The 18553-nt window shown below is 44.1% G+C and overlaps 1 protein-coding gene and 1 long non-coding RNA gene across 2 annotated transcripts; one reads left to right on the top strand and one right to left on the bottom strand.

The window, feature by feature from the left end:
- Window positions 1-3032: 3032 nt before the first annotated feature.
- Window positions 3033-5607, top strand: LRAT (lecithin retinol acyltransferase). The gene is made up of 2 exons (XM_027635776.1): window positions 3033-3639; window positions 4111-5607. The coding sequence occupies exons 1-2, from the start codon at window positions 3094-3096 to the stop codon at window positions 4261-4263; spliced, it is 699 nt and encodes a 232-aa protein (XP_027491577.1). The 5' UTR covers window positions 3033-3093; the 3' UTR covers window positions 4264-5607.
- Window positions 5608-11667: 6060 nt separating this feature from the next.
- LOC113943933 lies at window positions 11668-18457 on the bottom strand. Its single transcript, XR_003526508.1, has 2 exons — window positions 18383-18457; window positions 11668-11952 (listed from the first exon to the last, which is right to left on the bottom strand). It is a non-coding gene; the product is annotated as an uncharacterized LOC113943933 (long non-coding RNA).
- Between the last annotated feature and the right edge of the window lie 96 nt (window positions 18458-18553).

Raw genomic sequence — 18553 nt, 5'->3', positions numbered from 1 at the left:
CAAAGTGTGTTTTCCACTTAAATTTGTGTTTTATAGGTACAAAAGCTATTATTCAAAGGTCACCCAAGAGGATGTGCTAGTGTTTGATGCACAATGTATGTTTTTAGTTTTGCCATCTCCCATTGAGCCATTTTTCCACTACAATAAATGGTTTTTTTCCTACTTCAGAGCAGATGAAAAATAATGGTAAGTATACCTTCTATATTTCAGTTTACATCATGGAAATTTGGCAGTAATAGGAGTGTAGCCCCTTGGGTTTGAAAGGAGAAAATGCTGGATTGCAAGTTGCTTTGCAAGAATCTGGTTTAATTCAGAAATTACTTCGTATTGTATTAAATGCTTTGCACACAGTAATGCTCACAACAGTTGCAAGGTAGTGGCAAAGCGTTGTGTGGATGGATTTCACTTGCTGCAACCCATACCACAGACCTGTCTGCTCTGTAATGCCTTTTGGGCTTGTTCATTGGGGTTTCCAGGCTTGGGACTGAGGGAGGGGTTGGGGGGGAAGGGAGAGAGAAGACTCGTTAGTGCCTTAGGTACTAGGAAATTGCACTGCATAAATGTAACACCTTTCACCTTAAAACTTTGAAACCCTCCCATGCAGGAAGACTTTTGAGTCTTCTTGTGGCAATTCCTCTTCTTCGATTTCATCCTGGTTTCCTTTATGGATTTACCTGAAATGGACCCTGGTGATTTTGGGATTAAAGCTAACTAGCGTGAAGAAAGCAAACAAAGGATGCCTCCAAGAGAAAGATCCCATTGGGAAATGTCTGTATCTGCCAGGGAGTTTAGTTGAATTTCTCTACCTTCTTTGGGCAGGGGAAAGAATTCCGAACTGTGAGACTGAGCATCTCTAGCACCTGTTTCAACAAAGACCATCCAGACACTCCCTAGACAGCTTTGGGGAAGGGGAGAGCGGGAATCTTGAGATGGCAGCACAGGGCAGGAATAGTGCACATCCTCCCAGGAGGGAGACAGGAACCTTTCTGTGCCCAGACATTCTGTGGAATGTTTGACAACCTTTTGTGGCACACTGCTCCAGCTCTGGACCAGCTGCTGTGACTGTCACCAACAGGTGAGACCCTTCATCAGGATGAGGCATTTTTTCTTTTTCCCTGTCCCTTAAAAATAATGCACTAGTTAAAAATGAGTAGTTTCCCCCTCCTGTTTTTACTTACTAGTAGCAAGCCTTCCAAATATATTTAAACATCTGAATTTGCAAGTACACTGGTTTAATTTATATAATTGTGTGTGGCTTGTGGCTAATCCACAGGGTTCCTGCCAGCATCATAAGCCACATCTATAAGGTATTTTCTCTTTTGTAAGTGAAGTCGGGGGCTTGAGAAGGGTAAGCCTCTGTTGCGTAAAAATTTGGCTGAGACTCTCCAGACAAAATCCCAAATGCCTGATCACTCTTAAGTAGTGCTGGGGCTCTGGCCTGTAATCAGCAATGGAACAAGAGGTTATGGTGGGCCTCCCTCTTTGCAGATGAAGCAAGGTGAGTATTATATTCAGTTTCCCAGGAAGCTGCTCTCTGCTTCAAGGAGGAGGAAACTGGAAGGCACCAGCCATCATTTTTGTTGAAAAGCAGTGAGGTAACCCACTCCCCTGAAATATTTTCTTTTCCAAGGAAGTGAAAAACTTGGGTTGGGTCATTGATAAGCTTCAGCTTTCCTGGGCATAAGATCCTGAACCTTGATTCAGTATCTGTGGTGGTAGAAGGCTCTTGACTGATGAGTACTTTGCATCCCCTTTGCCTTCCTAGTCATACCAGAGCCATTTGCTAATGGAAAGAAAAAGGAATGGTGAACTTTTTTGTTTGTTTGTTTTTTGTGGTGTGACCGGAGGGGTTCTACAGCTCCAGGGATCTCATTAGTGATCCATAGGCTCTCGGATTTAAAGTGACTGAGGAGAGAAAAATAACCTACTGTTCAAAGGCAGTTTTTCCTGTGGAGAGCCGCCAAGCTGTTGCACACCAGCAGATCTCGCTTCCCTGTTTCCTACTTGGCATCTCGTGTTTGCGATGTTTTCCTGAGTTTAAGGGACGATGCTCCAACAAACTTTTCTAGCATTGTCACACGCATATCCCCTCGCTCCTGCGCCCGCTCCGCGTTTCTCACGGAGGCGAAAGCTCCCCCCTGCAGCCGGAGCGGCAGGAGCGGGGCAGGAGCGGCTGCGACACGAACAAAGGTCCCGGCAGCGGGGACTCGGGGAAAGGCTGCAACCACGGCGGCGGGGGGAGGGCGGCCCCCTCCTCTGCCACTCTCCGGGCCCTGTCATCTTCCAGGTAAGATGAATGCCTGTCCCATCCATCATCCCGCCGTCCCCGAGGGGGCGGGAACCTGCTGGCTACTGAAAGTTCCGAGCCTCGTCCGGGGCGGCATTGTTGACCTGACAGGGCTGCTCTTTTGTGGGCTCGGTTGCCAGGACTTGGCCATTTGCATAACGGATTAGCATGAAACTGAGCGGACGGGAATGCCGCTCCGCCGATTCACACTCTTTCTTAGCTGGCCGACCCTTCGGGCAAGTTAATTTATTCCTGCGACTTCCCGCTCTCCCTCGGAGACCTGTTTTCTTTCCAGGAAGAAAGACGCTCCGCTCCCCTCTCCCGCCCCCCTGTGAGCACCGTGCCAGCCCGCCCGCCCCCATCCCACCCGGGTGCCGCTTGGACCCCGCGGCTGCCGGGGCGGCCCCCGGAGCCCCTGGGGTCCCACGGGAGTGGGAAGGTGAACGAAGCAACTGCGGCCCCGGGCGCGGCTCTCTGTTCCCTGCTCTCCCTAGGGCGGGAGAAGAGCTTCGCACGCATTTTTCCTTGCACTTCTACCTGGGCAGCGCCGAGGGAAGGCGGGGCGGGAGCTGAGGGTGGCTCCCGGCCTCGGAGTGCGGGCTGTGGGCACTGTGGCGTCGCTGGGGACAGGCCGGGGGCCAGCGGGTCGGCTCGGGGGCCCCCCGCGCTCCCCAATAAAGCCCAGCCTGTCCGGGGCAGGCGGTCCCCGCAGGCCGCTCAGCCGGTGGGCCGGTCCCGGTGCCTGCCCCGCCCCACCGGGAGCCTAGAAAAGCGGAGCCGGGGGCCGACGGCTTTGCCAGCCGACCATGAAGAACCCGGTGCAGCAGGCAGCCTCGCTGCTGCTGGAGAAGCTTATGATGCTCCTCGTCCACGTCCGGCCTTTGCTCGCGGGCTCCGGCGGGGAGACAACGCCACCGCCCTCCGGCGACTACGACACCAGCTGCTTCAAGCGGGGTGACCTTCTGGAGGTGCCCCGCACCCTCTTTATTCACTTCGGCATCTACCTGGGCGAGAACCGCGTCGCCCACTTGATGCCCGACATCCTGCCCTCCTTCACCGACGACCTCCAGCAGATCCAGCAGGTGGTGACCAACAAGCGGCTTATCCTGGGCGTCATCGCCAGGACGGCCAGCGTCCGCGTGGACACGGTGGAGAACTTCGCCTACGGCGGCAGCATCCTGGTCAACCACATGGACCGGCTCTTCGAGGACCAGGTGCTGGGCAGCGAGGAGGCGGCGCGCCGGGCGGAGAAGCTGATGGGCACCACGGCCTACAGCCTACTCTGGAACAACTGCGAGCACTTCGTCACCTACTGCCGATACGGAGCCCCGGTCAGCTTTCAGACCGACAAGGTACGGCCTGGCCCGCGGGGCGGCCGGGACAGGCGGGGGGCGGCGCTGCCCTTCCTGCCGTTCCCCGAAACTGGGTCAGCCGCGGCCCCGGGGCGGGGGTTCCCCGCCCGGAGCTGACGCCGCTGTGCCCGCGGCCGGCAGTGCCGCCGGCGCGGAGCTGCCCGGGACGGTGCGGAGCCGGGCCCCTGCCGCCTTCGAGCGGCGAGGAGAGCGAAGCTGAATTCGTAGTTCGATTAGTACTCTTCTAAAATGCTCCGAAACTACTGGCTTCAGCCCGAGCCGCAGGCAGCACTGGGGCTGATGCTGGGGGTGATGTGGTGCCAGCCCTTGTGCTGGGCTCCGGAGAGCCCGTGTGAGACTTGGGAGAGCAGCCGCTGGTCTGTCCCGAGGGAGTGGGCATCACCAGCTCTCCAGCCAAAGCTTTCCTCTTCAACTCTCATCTTTTGCCCTTTTTTTTTTTTTTTTTTCCAGTTCTGTGAGACTGTGAAGATGATTATTCGGGACCAGAGGAGCGTGCTTGCATCAGTGCTTGTGGGACTAGCGTCAATAGTTTGCCTAGGTTTGGCACCCTCCACCACGCTCCCCACTATCTTTATTCCCTTCTTCCTGTGGATGGCTGGCTGACAGCCTTCCTGGAGGCGTGCAACTGGCATCTGTATATAGGATGTATACTACTGTATTTATGAAAGCACAGATTACTCATTGACGTTGTGTAAAGTTTCTTAACCTTGTGCACCATTTTAAAATACAACTCTGTCTAGAACACAGTGCACAAGGCATAGCTTACTGTGTAAGCCAAGTAACAGATTTCCTGAAAATCTTGGTATATTTTTAACACACCTTTAAATCATGAAAAAAAGTAGGTTTGCAATGCAGTTCTGTTCCTTGTCTTTAGCCATAAGTGATTCTGACTTCATTCTTCAGATTCTTCAATTTCTTAGCTGCATACCCGGGTGCCATAACTATTAACAAAAATGGATGATGGAGTTCCACAAAGTGCTGGAGATGGGAAACAAGCTGCTTACCTCTTTCTTTTATAAATATAGTATATATTCAGAAATTACTGTGTCTGTTCTTAAAATGCTCTTTAGTGGAAATGCAAGTAAGTAAACTGACTCTTTTTGATAGCAAAGAAGGAAAACCAACCCCTGTGCTGCAGGAGCACATCTGGCTAGACTGGCTAAAGTAATTTCCCTTCTGAGAAATGTTCACAAGTCTGTCAATTGTATTAATTGTGTAAATGCTTGCTACAGTATTGAACAACTTTTTAATTGGGTTAGTGGTAAGGAAAGATGGCAACTCCTTGCCAATTTCCTTGCTAGTGATAGTGGCTAGTATGGCTAATATAAATGGCGACAGAGGGATTTAGGAGATACAGGAAGAAACTGTCTTGCCATATGACAGCTAGTGACCTACAGATGTTGGACATTTCCAGTGTTCCAGAAAACATGGCAGTGAGGAGGAGGACAGACACCAATATAATTCCTGCCTTCCCTCAGCAGTGGAACATGTGTGAGTGCCATGAAATATCAGGGATTATCGGAGCAGTTTCTGTGGTGGCTATATTGTGATTTTGTATATTGCCTTAAAACAAGATGCTTCTCAGTAAAAGATAACGTGTCTTTCTATACTCATTTCTTGTAAGTAAGTATTCACTTGCAAGCCAACAGATGGTGCTAAAAATGTTTCATCTTCAATGTTGTGGCCTTTTGGTTTATCAAGAATGTGTAAAGTTGGATTTGAAATCAAGTTCATGTAGCCAATTGTTTAAATGCTAAAAGCCTTTGCTATTTTTTTTCTTAGCAAGCTCTTTTATGTATGCAGAGAAATCATTCAGCTCCTGGAATGTCTTGTGTGCATACATGCACTTACTTGTTCACACACTGTGCTTGCCTTCCTTTCTAGTCAAGAGCCAGTACGACGGTGTCTTGACCAAGGACTGAACTTCAGATATACTTGTTTCTCTAAGTGGTGTGCAGTGTCCTGTTATCAGCTCTGTTACTGAAATGGCCACTTCCCAAATTTTTACAGAGACTCATTTTAACTGTGCTGTAAACCCCCTCCTCCTTCCCTAGACCTTACAGATGCTTGAAGATTATATTTTTGAACTGTGAGTCTACTTGGCTACTCTCTAATCATTGTCTTCTGGCTGCTTCACTATAAGCAACAAAGAATGTAAGGACTGGGGTGAAATTCCAACTCGTAGGAAACAGCAGCATGACTGCTGCCATCAAGTGAGAGGGGATTTCAGCCCAGCTTTCAGTACACCTTCAATCTGCAGCCCAGCTCCAAGCAGCTGGATATCAATTACTGCTGGATCCTTGTAAACAACTTCTGTTCTGCTTTCAGAGATTACAATGCTCAGTGTAACTGTTTCTGGTAAACTTTTGAAATTAAGGTGGTTTTTAATTAACAGGAATTACTTTTTCATAGTGTGCATTAGTGATATTTACATAAACTCTAGTTTGTTGGGTTTTTTTACTTGCTGTGCATAAGGTATGAACTGTAGTCATTACTGTAATTATATAAATAGATTTAATTCAGTTACAAAGTCTACTAGCCTCTTGATATTTAGTATAGGGCTATAGCATTACTGTAAGATATCCCAGTAGGGCACTGAACAGGCCATTAACATGCAGTTACATGGTGTCTGATTACAGGTGGGCTTTTCTTTACCCTTTATTTAATTGGGATTTATAAAAATTCCAGTAATTCTTACGATTTATATATACAATAAACAACGGGGTCATGACCAGTAACCAAACTACAAGTGGGACTGTTGGAAGGCAGAGAAAATGTTCCTGCTCTAGCTTCAGTATCAAAGGACCAGTGCTCCTCCACTGCTAATGCTGTTGAGCAAAAATCATCCAGAGTGACTAAATTGGGATTTTCATAGGTGTCTATGTCTATGAAATAAATGAAAGCAGTTCCTTGCAGGCTTACAGCTGTATAATAGAGAATGTTCCTTCAACATGTAAAGTTTTAAACTTATGAAATGCTATGAAATAGTCTAGAATGTCTCGCGGTATCCTTTCATCAAAGACAAATAATAATGTGGGCATAGGAACAGAAATTCAGCTGCATGTTTAGGCATTTTTCCTACCAACTATAATTCTAGCAAAGATCTGGAAATTTTGTTAAAGTCAGGCATGAGTCAAATCAGTCATATTCTGAGGGGAAAAACAAGACTAGCAGGCATGAATTGTCCTGTCCAGCTCAGTGGGTGGTGGTTGTGCTCTGAAATATTTTGGTAAATGTCAGTATCAACTTTTTTCTGTAATTACTTGTGTAAAAATAAGCACTTGCCCTAGCTGGAGCATTGCATTTCAGACTTGAGCTCAACTGTGATGCAATTGAAATGAAGGAGCCAGTTATAATAAAAACACAGAAAACTGTGAAGTAGTTCAGCTGTTGGGGAAATGTGTGCGATTAGATGTGAAATTGTTCATTGGTAACTGTAAGTGATGACGATGGGGAGTGTAAATCTAGAGCTGCAGCTCATTTTAGTGGTGGGGCTGTTTTGACAAGCTGTGTGGTTAAACCAGAATACGTAATGGAGGAGTATAACCATCACCCTTGTGCCACTGGGAAAGGCAAGTAGCGAAGACATGCAGTTTAAAGGATAGATGTCTCACTTCAGGCTTTCCAAAGAAAACAAAAACAAAGTGAGCATTCACAAGGCTCAAAATGTTTTTACAAAACTTGTTTTTAAAAGAAAAAAAAAAAGGTAAGTTGCTAAATGAAGGCATTAGAACAGTGTGCTTTCTCTTTTTCTATTTGCATTTATTTTAGCTTGGAACATAAATGATTACTCATATTTTGGTGAACAATCATCTGCTGCTTGATTTCACCTTTGCGTCCTCCTGTGCTGAAGGAGAATGCTACATATAAATGCCATTGAGGCTTTTAATGAAAACAAAATCATAGCAATACTTGTTAAAGTCTGAGGGGGTGGGGAACAGGGAATTAAACTGCTGTGTGACTTGACATCATCCAGACAGGTTTTAGAAAGCAAACTGCAGCAACAAGAAACATCTAGAAATGATATGGTGCTGTATTATTTATTGTATGTTCTCACATTAAATAAAGCGTCACACATCACTGAATGATACAGAACTGTGTTAGACAGTCATTAGTTGGCATCTCCTTTATCCACAGAAATTAAAAAAAAAAGTTTTTTAGTCACCTCGGGTGACTCTAGGAGCCATTTGCTCACTATGCTTTTGTAATAGCTTCGACCTGATTCATCTGAGTACTTAACTGCCGTGAATGGGCTTACTGATGGGAAGTGAAGATATAAAAGCTAAGTAGTTTTGGGGCTCTTTGCTGTAGTGCATGGTAGTCTTCTGTCAGCCTTACAGAAATCTTTCAGAGCGCTGTGCTAGTAGAATAAACAATCTCCTCTGCTATAGAAATAGATCATTGAAAGGATTTGAGGCTATTTTGGCATAATTTCCTAAAAAATTATTCTTACGTGTTCTATGATTTAGCTTCACTTCTGAAGTCAAGAGAACATCTAGGATGTGGTCCCAAGTGCTCAGATACTGTGGGAGAAGGGGGGGGCAAGTGGTGAGATCTTTAGGTAGTTTAAATCAGAATTACATAGATTGCAGTACCACAGTTCTGTCTGTTACAAAACTGGGGATTTAGGTTTACTGTTTCCGTGTCTCACAGGGTAGAAAACTTCCCTTAGATGTTCTGTAGCTTTCCCCATTTACAAGGGAACTTCATTTAGCCCTGTGGCTTTGTTTCAGTAGTTGCCTCTTCTGTATAGTGTATCTGTGAACTGGAAAACAGTCGGTGGATGCTCTGTGGTCATGCGATTTGGAACAAATCAGCTGCATAGTCTCCTACAACTACGTCACAACACTACCAGTAGATGCTTGGTCTGAACAAAGCAGTGGAAGTATGGGAGGCAGACAGCATAGGTTTATTTTACTTGCAAGGGCAGGGTATATTAAGTGTGGTGTACTGGGTTTCTGTGGCTAGGTTTGGTAACAGAGTGGCCATAGGGGTGGCTTCTGTTAGAAGCTGCTTAGAAGCTTTCCCTGCCTGGTGGAGCCAATACCAGCCAGCTCCAGGATGGACTTCGTGCTGCTGGTCAAGGCCAAGCCAATCAGGAGTAATAGTAATGCCTCTGTGATAACATATTTAAGAACAGACAGTTATTGCTCAGAGAAAATTTCAGCCAGGAAAGAGTGGAGTGAGAATAAGTGAACAACTATGTGGACACCAAGGTCAGTGCAGAAGGAGGGCAGGAGGTGCTCCAGGCACGGGAGCTGAGGCCCCTGCAGCCCGTGGTGCAGCCCATGGTGGAGCAGCTGTGCCCCTGCAGCCCATGGAGGACCATCGGGGTGCAGAGACCCCCCTGCAGCCCATGGGGGAGCCTGTGCTGGAGCAGGTGGATAGCTGAAAGAGGCTGTGACCCCATGGGAGGTCCATGATGGAGCAGGGTCCTGCTGGGAACCTGCAGCCTGTGGAGAGGGAAGCCCACGCTGGAGCAGGTTTTTCCCAGGTAGGTCTTGTGGCCCCTGTGGGGGCCCCATGTCGGTACAGCTCATTCATGGAGCACTGCACCCCATGGAGGAGTGACCCACGGGACAGTAGTTTGGGAAGAGCTGCTGCCCAAGGGATGGACTCATGCAGGAGGGACCCCACAGGAGCAGGGAAAGGACTCCTCTCTCTGATCAGTGGTAGAAACAATGACTGACCATAACCCCCGTTCCCTGTCTCTCTGCTGTGGGGAAGGAGGTAGGGTTTGGAAGGAAGGAGAGGTGGGGGGGAGGTGTTTTTAAGATTATTTTACTTCTCGCTCTTTTGCTCTGATCCTGTTTGTAATAAATTCAGTTAATATCCCCACTTTGAGTCTGTTTTACCCTTGATGGTGATCAGTAAGTGACCTCTCCCAGCTCTTAACTCATGAATCCTTCACTTTTTTTGCTCTCCTCTGTCCAGTTGCAGAGGGGAGGGAGAGAGTGGCTTTAGTGGGTACCTGGTGTCCAGCCAGAGTCAACCCAGTACATGTGGTGAAGGACCAGTTAGTGACTGAAGACCCAAATGCTACTTAGTTGGATATGCAGGGCACAGTAATCTGTCTGCTCTCCTGTCCCCAGTTGGATTTAGGAGGCTTGCATGCTACCACAGACATAAAAGGATTAACTTGTCTTCTCATAAATTGAGAAGTGTGCCACAGGCTGTAATCTAACCTAGTAAATAGAATGGGCTGTGGTCCATCTTCTGACTATGTGGTGGTGCCCTGTGACTCATGTCTGTATAGCTGAGCTACCTCACTGCTGCAGGGGAGCTTTACCTCTAGTGGTTATTAATAGCACTCCTTGGCCTGCCTTGACTCAAGGCAAGTGCCAAGAGAGCACTAGTTACCAGGGGCTGCAACTGGCATCATACAAACAGCATCCCTGCAAACATGGATGCGCATGTACAAATGTTCAAACCTATTCTGTGACCTTGTTTAGCTGATTAGGCTGGTCAGAATTTTAAGGTAGATGTCCCCATTTGTTACCCAAAACCTCGAGCCCCTTCCTGACTGAGCAGCACTTCAAATGGAAGCAGCAGTGCCATTTTATAAAGAGTGCAAAAATGTGGTGGTTAGAGCATTTCTGGGGATTTGGGAAACCTCTTCATAGGACCTTCTCAGTCCATCCTGCAGGAGTTTACTAGACACTGGACAAGGCTATGAGGTGGGCTACCCTTCACCTTTCCTATTTTTAATCTCATGGTTAGGATAGTGATTATTGAATTTATTTTTTTTTAATCAAGTCAGGCAACACCCATGACTTTGAGTTAAAAGAAAATGTCTCTCTGGCCATTTAGAGAACAGGCTTTGTTTGGGCTCTGTGTATTTGCTCCCTCCAAGAAGGGTGTCACTTCTCATGGCCTATGGGCCCCAGTGAGGTTCTGAATGGGAACCAGATCCATAGACGTAGTCAGGAACTGCTAAGATTGGGCCATTTCTGACTTTGAGACAACACAAACTGCAGTCATTCAGAAAATTTTCAGGTAGAAATAAGGGAGAGACTATCAGGTTAGATCAAATGTCTGCTGCTTTGCTGCACTGTTGTTTTCGTTAGAACAAACACTCAGATAAAGCAGATACCTGATGTACCTTCCAAACTATTGCCTGAAGCATCTCCTTTTTAATTCCTTCCCTTTTCTATAATCAGAACAATAATCATCTCTCTGATTTCTAGCCAGCTCCAAGACTTGGTTAATATTTGCATAGGGTTGTGGGTTTCTTGCACTGGACATACCAAATAAATAAAATACATGGTTCCTCCTCAGAAGGCATCTTCTCTGCCTGTGAAACCAGAGTTCTGTGAGGCTAAGGAGGCATACTATATTATACAGTTAAGAATACATGCAAATGAAGAGTCATGCTCTCCTAAACTTGCCAAGCCACCTTATCTTCTGCTTCTACATAATCTGAGACCTAACTCAGATTTGCATCCATTTTCCTTGCAGTTTTGCAGAAAGTACCTGCACATTTCCATTTAGTACTGTAGGAAAACAGAGGGAGTGGTAGGTCTGCTACTGCTAAACAGTAGGTAAAAAGTTAGTGATTACTTCTAATCAAAAGCGAAGAAATGTGAATATGAACATAATGAGGGCTCTCCCCCACTCCTACTGGAAAGATTGTAGTTAGATATTAAATAGAGTAACTTTTGCTACTTCTGTGTGCAGACTAGATTACAGGTAGCTCCAAGTGAATGTTCAAGGGAAAGGAGACACCTGCTTCCAACCACTTCTTTTAGTGTCATTTGCACTACAGCCTAGAGCCAAGGATGATTCGGTTGCCTCTGGAACCAGAAACAGCAGAGCTGTGAAAAACGTAGCAGAGCATTTAGCCCAAGGGGAAGGCGGCTGTTCGATTCAGCATCTGTGCTATTCCAGCCCTGTCTCTTTTGGAGCCTGAACAGACTGAACCCCATCACCCTGTCCTGTATTGCAGTCCCGCCAAATCACCTGAAGCAAGAGATCTGAATCATGCAGATACACTCCAGACTGTTCAAATTCCATCCCAAGCTTCATTTTATTCATGGTTGACTTTTCACAGGTTCCAGCTCTGACAGTATCTCAGGAGTCCCTTCCACAGTATCTGACTCTTCCCAGACTTTGGAAGAGGAGCCTGAAGGTCTCATTTAGAGCTGAGAATCACCTCAGACTGTCAAGTGTGTAAGGCTGCAAATCCTGAAATATACATGAAAATATAGCTGGTGGTGATATCTACAGTCATGTTACCACATCCCATTCCTTAATTTTTCATCAAGCTCAGGTTGTACACAAACCTCAGCTCCTCTGGAAATCCAAATGTGTAATAAGTTAGGACATGGCCTTAACAAATAGGTAAAAATAACATTTCTTCATCCAGTACATCAGCCATTTAGCACAGATGACTGCATGGTAAAGACAGTTTCCTGTATTCTTTGAGTTATTACTCCCAATTTCTGACAGCAAATATGTTTGATCACACTGTAGTTAAGAAAGAACCGCTCCATTGTAACCACTCCACAAGTAACTATTTTAGAAAGACAATTTTATCATGTATTGACAGACAGGGTGTAGGCTGGGAATAATGTCTTTTTCAAAACCTTGCCTGGAGAAAGCAATAATTCTGCTTGGCCAATTAACTGAAATTCCAGTAGGAGCGGAGGGTTTCTATTTCTGATGTCTTTGAGCAATTCCAGTAACTAATACTGTTAAAGCATTGAGAATTGCACAGGCAGTAGAGCTGATGCATAGTCATGAAACATTTTTCAAAATTATAGTGAGGCTTTTATGACTTGCAAATAGATTTTTACAAGCAAACAGAAAATATCTACCCAAACCAGTTACAGAAGTTACTTTCCCTCAGTAAATTTCTAGTTTGCATTTTTCATTCTGCATTAAAAGCTCTCTAACAGGCAGGACTCAATCCTCCAATTAAATACAAAATTGTGCTTGCAACAATAGTCTGTTCTTATGGGAAAGACAGTGGATTTGTGACATTAATTGTGAGCTCACTGTATAATTGAGTAGGAAGGGAACATGGGAAGTGAGCAAAATGTCTATTTATACAAGAAACATTTGATCCTAATTTAAAAAAATAGTAAGAGAAGTTACTTAAAAAACCCCAACTTATCCCATTTGATCTATCATTGAGTAAGTAGTACTCCAGGCTTCTTTATTACAACAGCATCACTGGGTTATGTGTCTTTCAGCTGAAATCAACAGGAGCTTTGTTTCTGTCTTCATAGAGAGCAAGAGGAAGTATGAAGTATTCCCACCAAATCCCTGACCTGCCCAAAAACTTGTACCTGTGAAAATTTAATAACGATGTTCAGAAATGAGCCCCCGATGACTGAACACAGAATTATGATTTGAAGAATCCTACAGGTCGTAAACTGTGCAGCTTTTTTTTTTTTAATGTAGTTTTTCAAATCTATTCAGGCAGCTGCCAACAGATGGTTGCTTTTGCACTGCCACCTTTGTTTCTACCACCTTTTTGCTCGTCTAGGCAATGCACTCTTTAGCTGGCTTCTGAGATCTTTTTCTGTGAACAAAACTACTCCCATTAATCTTTAGGAAAACTGCATTCTCAGTCCAGAGCTGCAGAAAGACAAGCAGACACTGTTAATAACTTTACTACCTTTGAACACCCTGAGCTTATAGATGAGGGCCAAATTTTTCACCACCACAGGAAATCAGTAATGAATTTGGCAATATCTGAGGAGTTTAGTCCCGTATCATTCTCCACCAACAAGCAACAGTGAGCACTCTGGGACAGGGTACGGGTACAGATGGAGTATTGATATGTTCTCAAAAGTTTAGGTAAGCAACAATTCACAAACTTCCAGCTTTAAAGCTTGCATTCATTTAATCTTGTTTAATATTCTTACCCTACGTGAACTTGTAGTACTCCTTTTTTAGTTGCAGAGCTCCTTCAAAGTAACCACTGCCGGGCTTACCAAGCGTCTTTTAAGATAACATACTCCCACCTAGTGGTTCTCTTACGGTCAGGAAAACGCACCATCTCCAGCAAATAGAGAAGTTCACTGTGGAACTCCCATTTAAAGAACAAGCCAGATATTTACAAAGTCAGTGTAACTGCTCAGTAGGTTTAGAAATGTTGATTTTGAATTCCTGTTTCACTGTTGTAACATCTAACCAGAAATCAGGAAGGAACAGTTAAGCTGCATAACACTGATTTTGTATATATATATATAGTAGCCCACAATGTAGTATAGTTTTTCACCGCAATTTTGGCTGTGTCACTGGACTTTGTAGGAAAGACAATAGCTAGATACGGAAAAGCATTTAAAAACCATTCTGTTAGGTGTAGTAATGAACACCATAAGAAACCTCAAAGAGAAGTCATGGGATTCTGTGTGTGTATAAGACACAAATATATAAAAATATGGGTGTATGTGTATAAATGAAACACACAAAACAACAGGTAACATTGCTTCAGACTTTCTTAATTGTGTCTGCAAGCAAATCACTATATCCTGAAAGCCTCAGGAAAAATATAAAGAAAATTACATTGAAGCATTGTAAATTGTTTAGCTATAATTGGCATTGAGAGTCCAGAGTTTCCTAATTTAAAAGCTAGTTAGCAGCTTACAGCAGCTGGATTAAAAATTAAGAGGATGTGATCCTGATACATTTGGGATTCTCAGAATCAGGAGGAATTCAAAGCCAAGTATGAGCAACCTAAAGAAAGAGTGGACTCTCTCCATTTTTCAAATCGTTCAAAAGGTAATTTAGATATTTAAATCTAGGAAAAGTAAAATGAAATCTTGTTCTCTACTGTTGCACTCAATTTAATTTATTTCCAGAATTATAAAATATTCAAAAGCTAATGTGATATAAAAGTATTTAGCCTCCCTGATAAACTTCCATTTTATATCTAGGTCAGATCAGGTATAACCAAAGACTTTACAGTCTGACATCTGATGTCTGTTTGGTTCCAATGCTGAGACATGCTCTAAGACTTTCACAGAAACTACCACAAATTCAAATATTTTTTGGCAATATTTGTAGAGAAATAAAAAGCTGAGCAGTGACTGAGTGAAGACTGTCTCTGATCTTTCCAGACCTCCCAGTTGAGGACTGAGACACCAGTGGTGTGACAAAGGAAGCCTGCTCTGTAGTTTTTTGTGCTTCACATACTTGTGTAAAGAAAACTCTGGTTTCAAGGTTGTTGGGGCAGTAGCCATTTTCTCACCAATCCTCTTTAATTCCTACTGCACAGAGGTGAGGAGGATATACCTCTGTTTCAGAATGCATTTAAAACATCTGCCTAAAAAGCAGACTGGAAAGCATTCTGTAATGGTAGAGCATCAAAAGACTGCAGCACTGTAGGATGAGATTCTCAGTCTTCCTTCGCCCTTCCCTCTTTCCTGTCCTTTCATCACTTCTGTTTCCTGACATCCACCTCTCTTCTTCCACCAACCCTTGGTGGTGGTACTTTTTCCAGCACCTTCCACCTGCTCCTTCCCTTTGGGAGTTAGCTGTATTGCCAGCAAACTGCCATTTCACTCAGTGGTAGAAGGTATGGCTTAGTCGTGAAGGGCCCAGGTTTTTAGAGGGAACAGAAAGCAATAGTTCAGGAGGTAATGGGGGAAAAAACATTAAAAGAGATTTTATACACTTTCTTAATGCACATTTTACATTATTTTGCACTTGGCAATATTGGCTTAAAGTTGATTTGATTCAATTTACATCAGTGCAATTGTTGCTATTCATACTCATCAAACTGAAGACAGAACATGCTTCAGGATCCATTTTTCCATATTCATTGCATATGTGCGTGTTAAAATCGTGTGGCATGTGTCAAAGTGGTTTACAAAATAATGGAATTCTGTATGATGTTTTCTCTACAAGTAATATTCTGTTCCCCCAAATGCTTATTCCAGCAATATCAGATCTTGTAATTTTAAAAAAGATCTTTAAAAAAGATTTCAACTCTTTAAGGCAGAAAGCTGAACAAGAGCAAACTGCACCTTTCAAGAAAAAAGACCCTTTAGGCACTACAGGCTAGGATCCTCCTAATAAACAAGCATTGCAGTATTTGATAAAATGAAATCCAAAATAAAATGGACTGATTGACTGAAACGAAGTCTTTCCAGACAGCTTACTATAATTAGATTTACAATCATATTATGTCTAGGTTTTCTACAGAGACCTTTGTCTAAACTTCAAAGGATGTCTGCTTCCTTTTAAAGTATTTCTACTACCTACATATCAAACCTGTCAGAGTGCAGAGAAATACTACATGCCCTCTTTTCCTGCTCCAGGCCATAGTAAAATTTACACTGACAAAAAAAAAGCTACTGCTTCTATTAAAGTATATTACAACTGCAGTAATAGCTCACTCCAGGAATATATATGCTGGGGCTTGCTAGCATTCCAATAAAACAGAAGTTAAACATCAAGGACTTCTATGTTACAGCTCCCTAAAATAACTTAGAAGGAAAAGCACTGGCTGGTGCAGTGCTATAAAATAAAATGTGTAAGAAAAAGACCTCTTTCACATTTTCAAATCTAGCCAAAGGAATATGTGCATAATTTTGGCAAGACTCTGCCCGCATTCCTCATCCATTAGATTTGTGAGAGTTTCAACTAGACATTAGTGAGGAAACTAACTCAGTGTTAATAGTTTAAAGCTTTAGGGCAAATAGTATATTATCTGCAGTTTTAAGTAATTTTCTAACCAGAACTGGTGCCAAATGCTTTTTGGTAAATCATGCTGTAATTCTCGTAAAACAATCATAAAAAAGTTTCTGTTTATCAGGTTTGAAAGCTGAACAGCTATGTACTAAGGTACTAATTCAATAAAGCAATAAAAACCTAAATACCGTGATAAATACCAAAACATTGTTTGGGGCCTGGTCTTCTTTCCCATCCTTTAGCAAAAGTTCATTACAAACAAGTGAATTAAAGCTTTCATGTGTGTAAAATCTCTTCTGAAAATATGAAAATTATCTACTATACTGCTTGATTTAATAAAAAATATTGCATCCTCCTGTAAATCTTGTCTTATCAGAAAAAAAATACAAATATTCAGCTCAGACTTTATTATGGGTCATGGCGAAATCCAAGAAAAATACAGGATGGAAACAGTTGTTCTTAGTAAAACCTAATTATACTGAACAGACTGTCAGAGAAGAAAAGCAGCTAGCACCTGTGGGCAAGGGTGTACTGAGAACTCCAATACCCAATTACCACATGGGGAGCAGAGGAAGAAACGGATCATTAATTTCTTCTAGAAAGGCAGGGGTCACCAAGAAAAACAAATGTGTTTGGTCCCTATAGTTCCTATGTCTGTCTTTGATGCTTAATAAGAGGTAATAAACACTGAATACTTTTTGGTTATTTTGATATTCTCTTTTACTCATGCCAAGAAGTGAAAAATCTGATTGCAAATCTGTATGTTTTCCTTAAGACTGTCTGCTAGAGCAACACAGTCCTTGCACTCCAGAAATGGCTGTACATGCAACATATCCAGCAAGATGTCCCCTACATGACATACAAAGAAAATGCTGAGGAGTTGTGGGTTTGGGTGTTTTTTTCTTTTTTGATGTAAAAGAGATTGCTTGCATTCTTTCACTATTTTCCAGCAGCAATAACAACTGAGACATGTGGAGTTTTCTGCCAGGGAGTGAGCAGTCTCCAAGGTAACAGGGACACACAGCTGCAGTCAAAATGTCACAAACTTAATTTGATGTAATCTACCCAAAATTAATTTCTGTGAAAGGCTTTGTGGCTGATTTGGACAGGGGTGGGGGGGAGAGAAGGTGGGGGAGAAGAAGGCACCTGAAATGAAAAGGTGGTGAAATTTAATCTTATTTTGATAAAAACAACTTGAAGTACTCACTAACTAATCCCACACTCCTTATTAGCCCTGGTACGCTTGACGTGTGCCTACTCACATGAGCCCTAAGGAGTTGTGATGGGAGTTCAGGAGCAGTGCCAGAACTGCAGAGCCTCCGACCCAACTGGCTTTATAAGCGTCCGTAGTTGTTGTGAAGTTCACGGGGTTCATTTCCAAAAGACTGAAGTATTAACTAAGCCAGCAGAGATTGAAAAGACATCTCTTCTCCCAGGCAACCAGTGATAGCACAAGAGGACACGCAATCATAGAATGTGCTGAGTTAGAAGGGACCCACGAGGATCGAGTCCACCCCTCAGCCCTGCACAGGACCATCCCCAAGAATCACACCATGTGCCTGAGAGCATTGTCCAAATGCTTCTTGAACTCTGTCAGGCTCAGTGCTGTGACCACTTCCCTAGGGAGCCTGTTCCAGTGCCTAATCACCCTCTGGGTGAAGAACCTTTTCATAGCATCCAACCTAAACCCCCCTAACACAACTTCAGGCCATTCCCTAAGATGCATCAGGGAAGGTTTAAGTTGGACATCGGGAGGAATTTCTGCACGGAAAGGGTGATTAAACACTGAAATGGGCTGCCCAGGGAGGTGGTGGAGTCACCTTCCCAGGGGGTGCTTAAGGGAAAACTGGACATAGTTGACAAGGTGGTGTTTGGTCATAAATTGGACTCAATGATCTGACAGGTCTTTTCCAACATAACTGATTCTGTGATATTTCACTTAGATATTACTGGTCAACACGGACCTGCACAACACTAAACGCTCCCTAGGGCACAGATGTGCACCAGACAACATCCTAAAGGCCCAAACACACCTTTTCAGAGCGGATATAGGAGCAAAAGGACACAAAGAAATTACCAGCCAAATTCTGTAAAAGCGCACGGTGCCCTTAACAGCTGACACTCCTTTTGGAATGGAGGGGAAGATCGGGGACGGGGAGCGGGATGGGAGGTGCTGAGGCAACGTCGCGTGCGCGCCCCGAGGGCGGGCGGGGGCAGCGCGCGCCGTCTCAACCGCCACAGCGGCCGC

The sequence above is a fragment of the Corapipo altera genome, unplaced genomic scaffold, assembly GCF_003945725.1.
Source record: "Corapipo altera isolate COAL_440 unplaced genomic scaffold, ASM394572v1 22b, whole genome shotgun sequence".
In the NCBI taxonomy this organism is placed as follows: Eukaryota; Metazoa; Chordata; class Aves; order Passeriformes; family Pipridae; genus Corapipo; species Corapipo altera.
The sequence above is the reverse complement of the archived record's forward strand: the minus strand, read 5'-3'. Positions and strand labels throughout refer to the sequence as shown.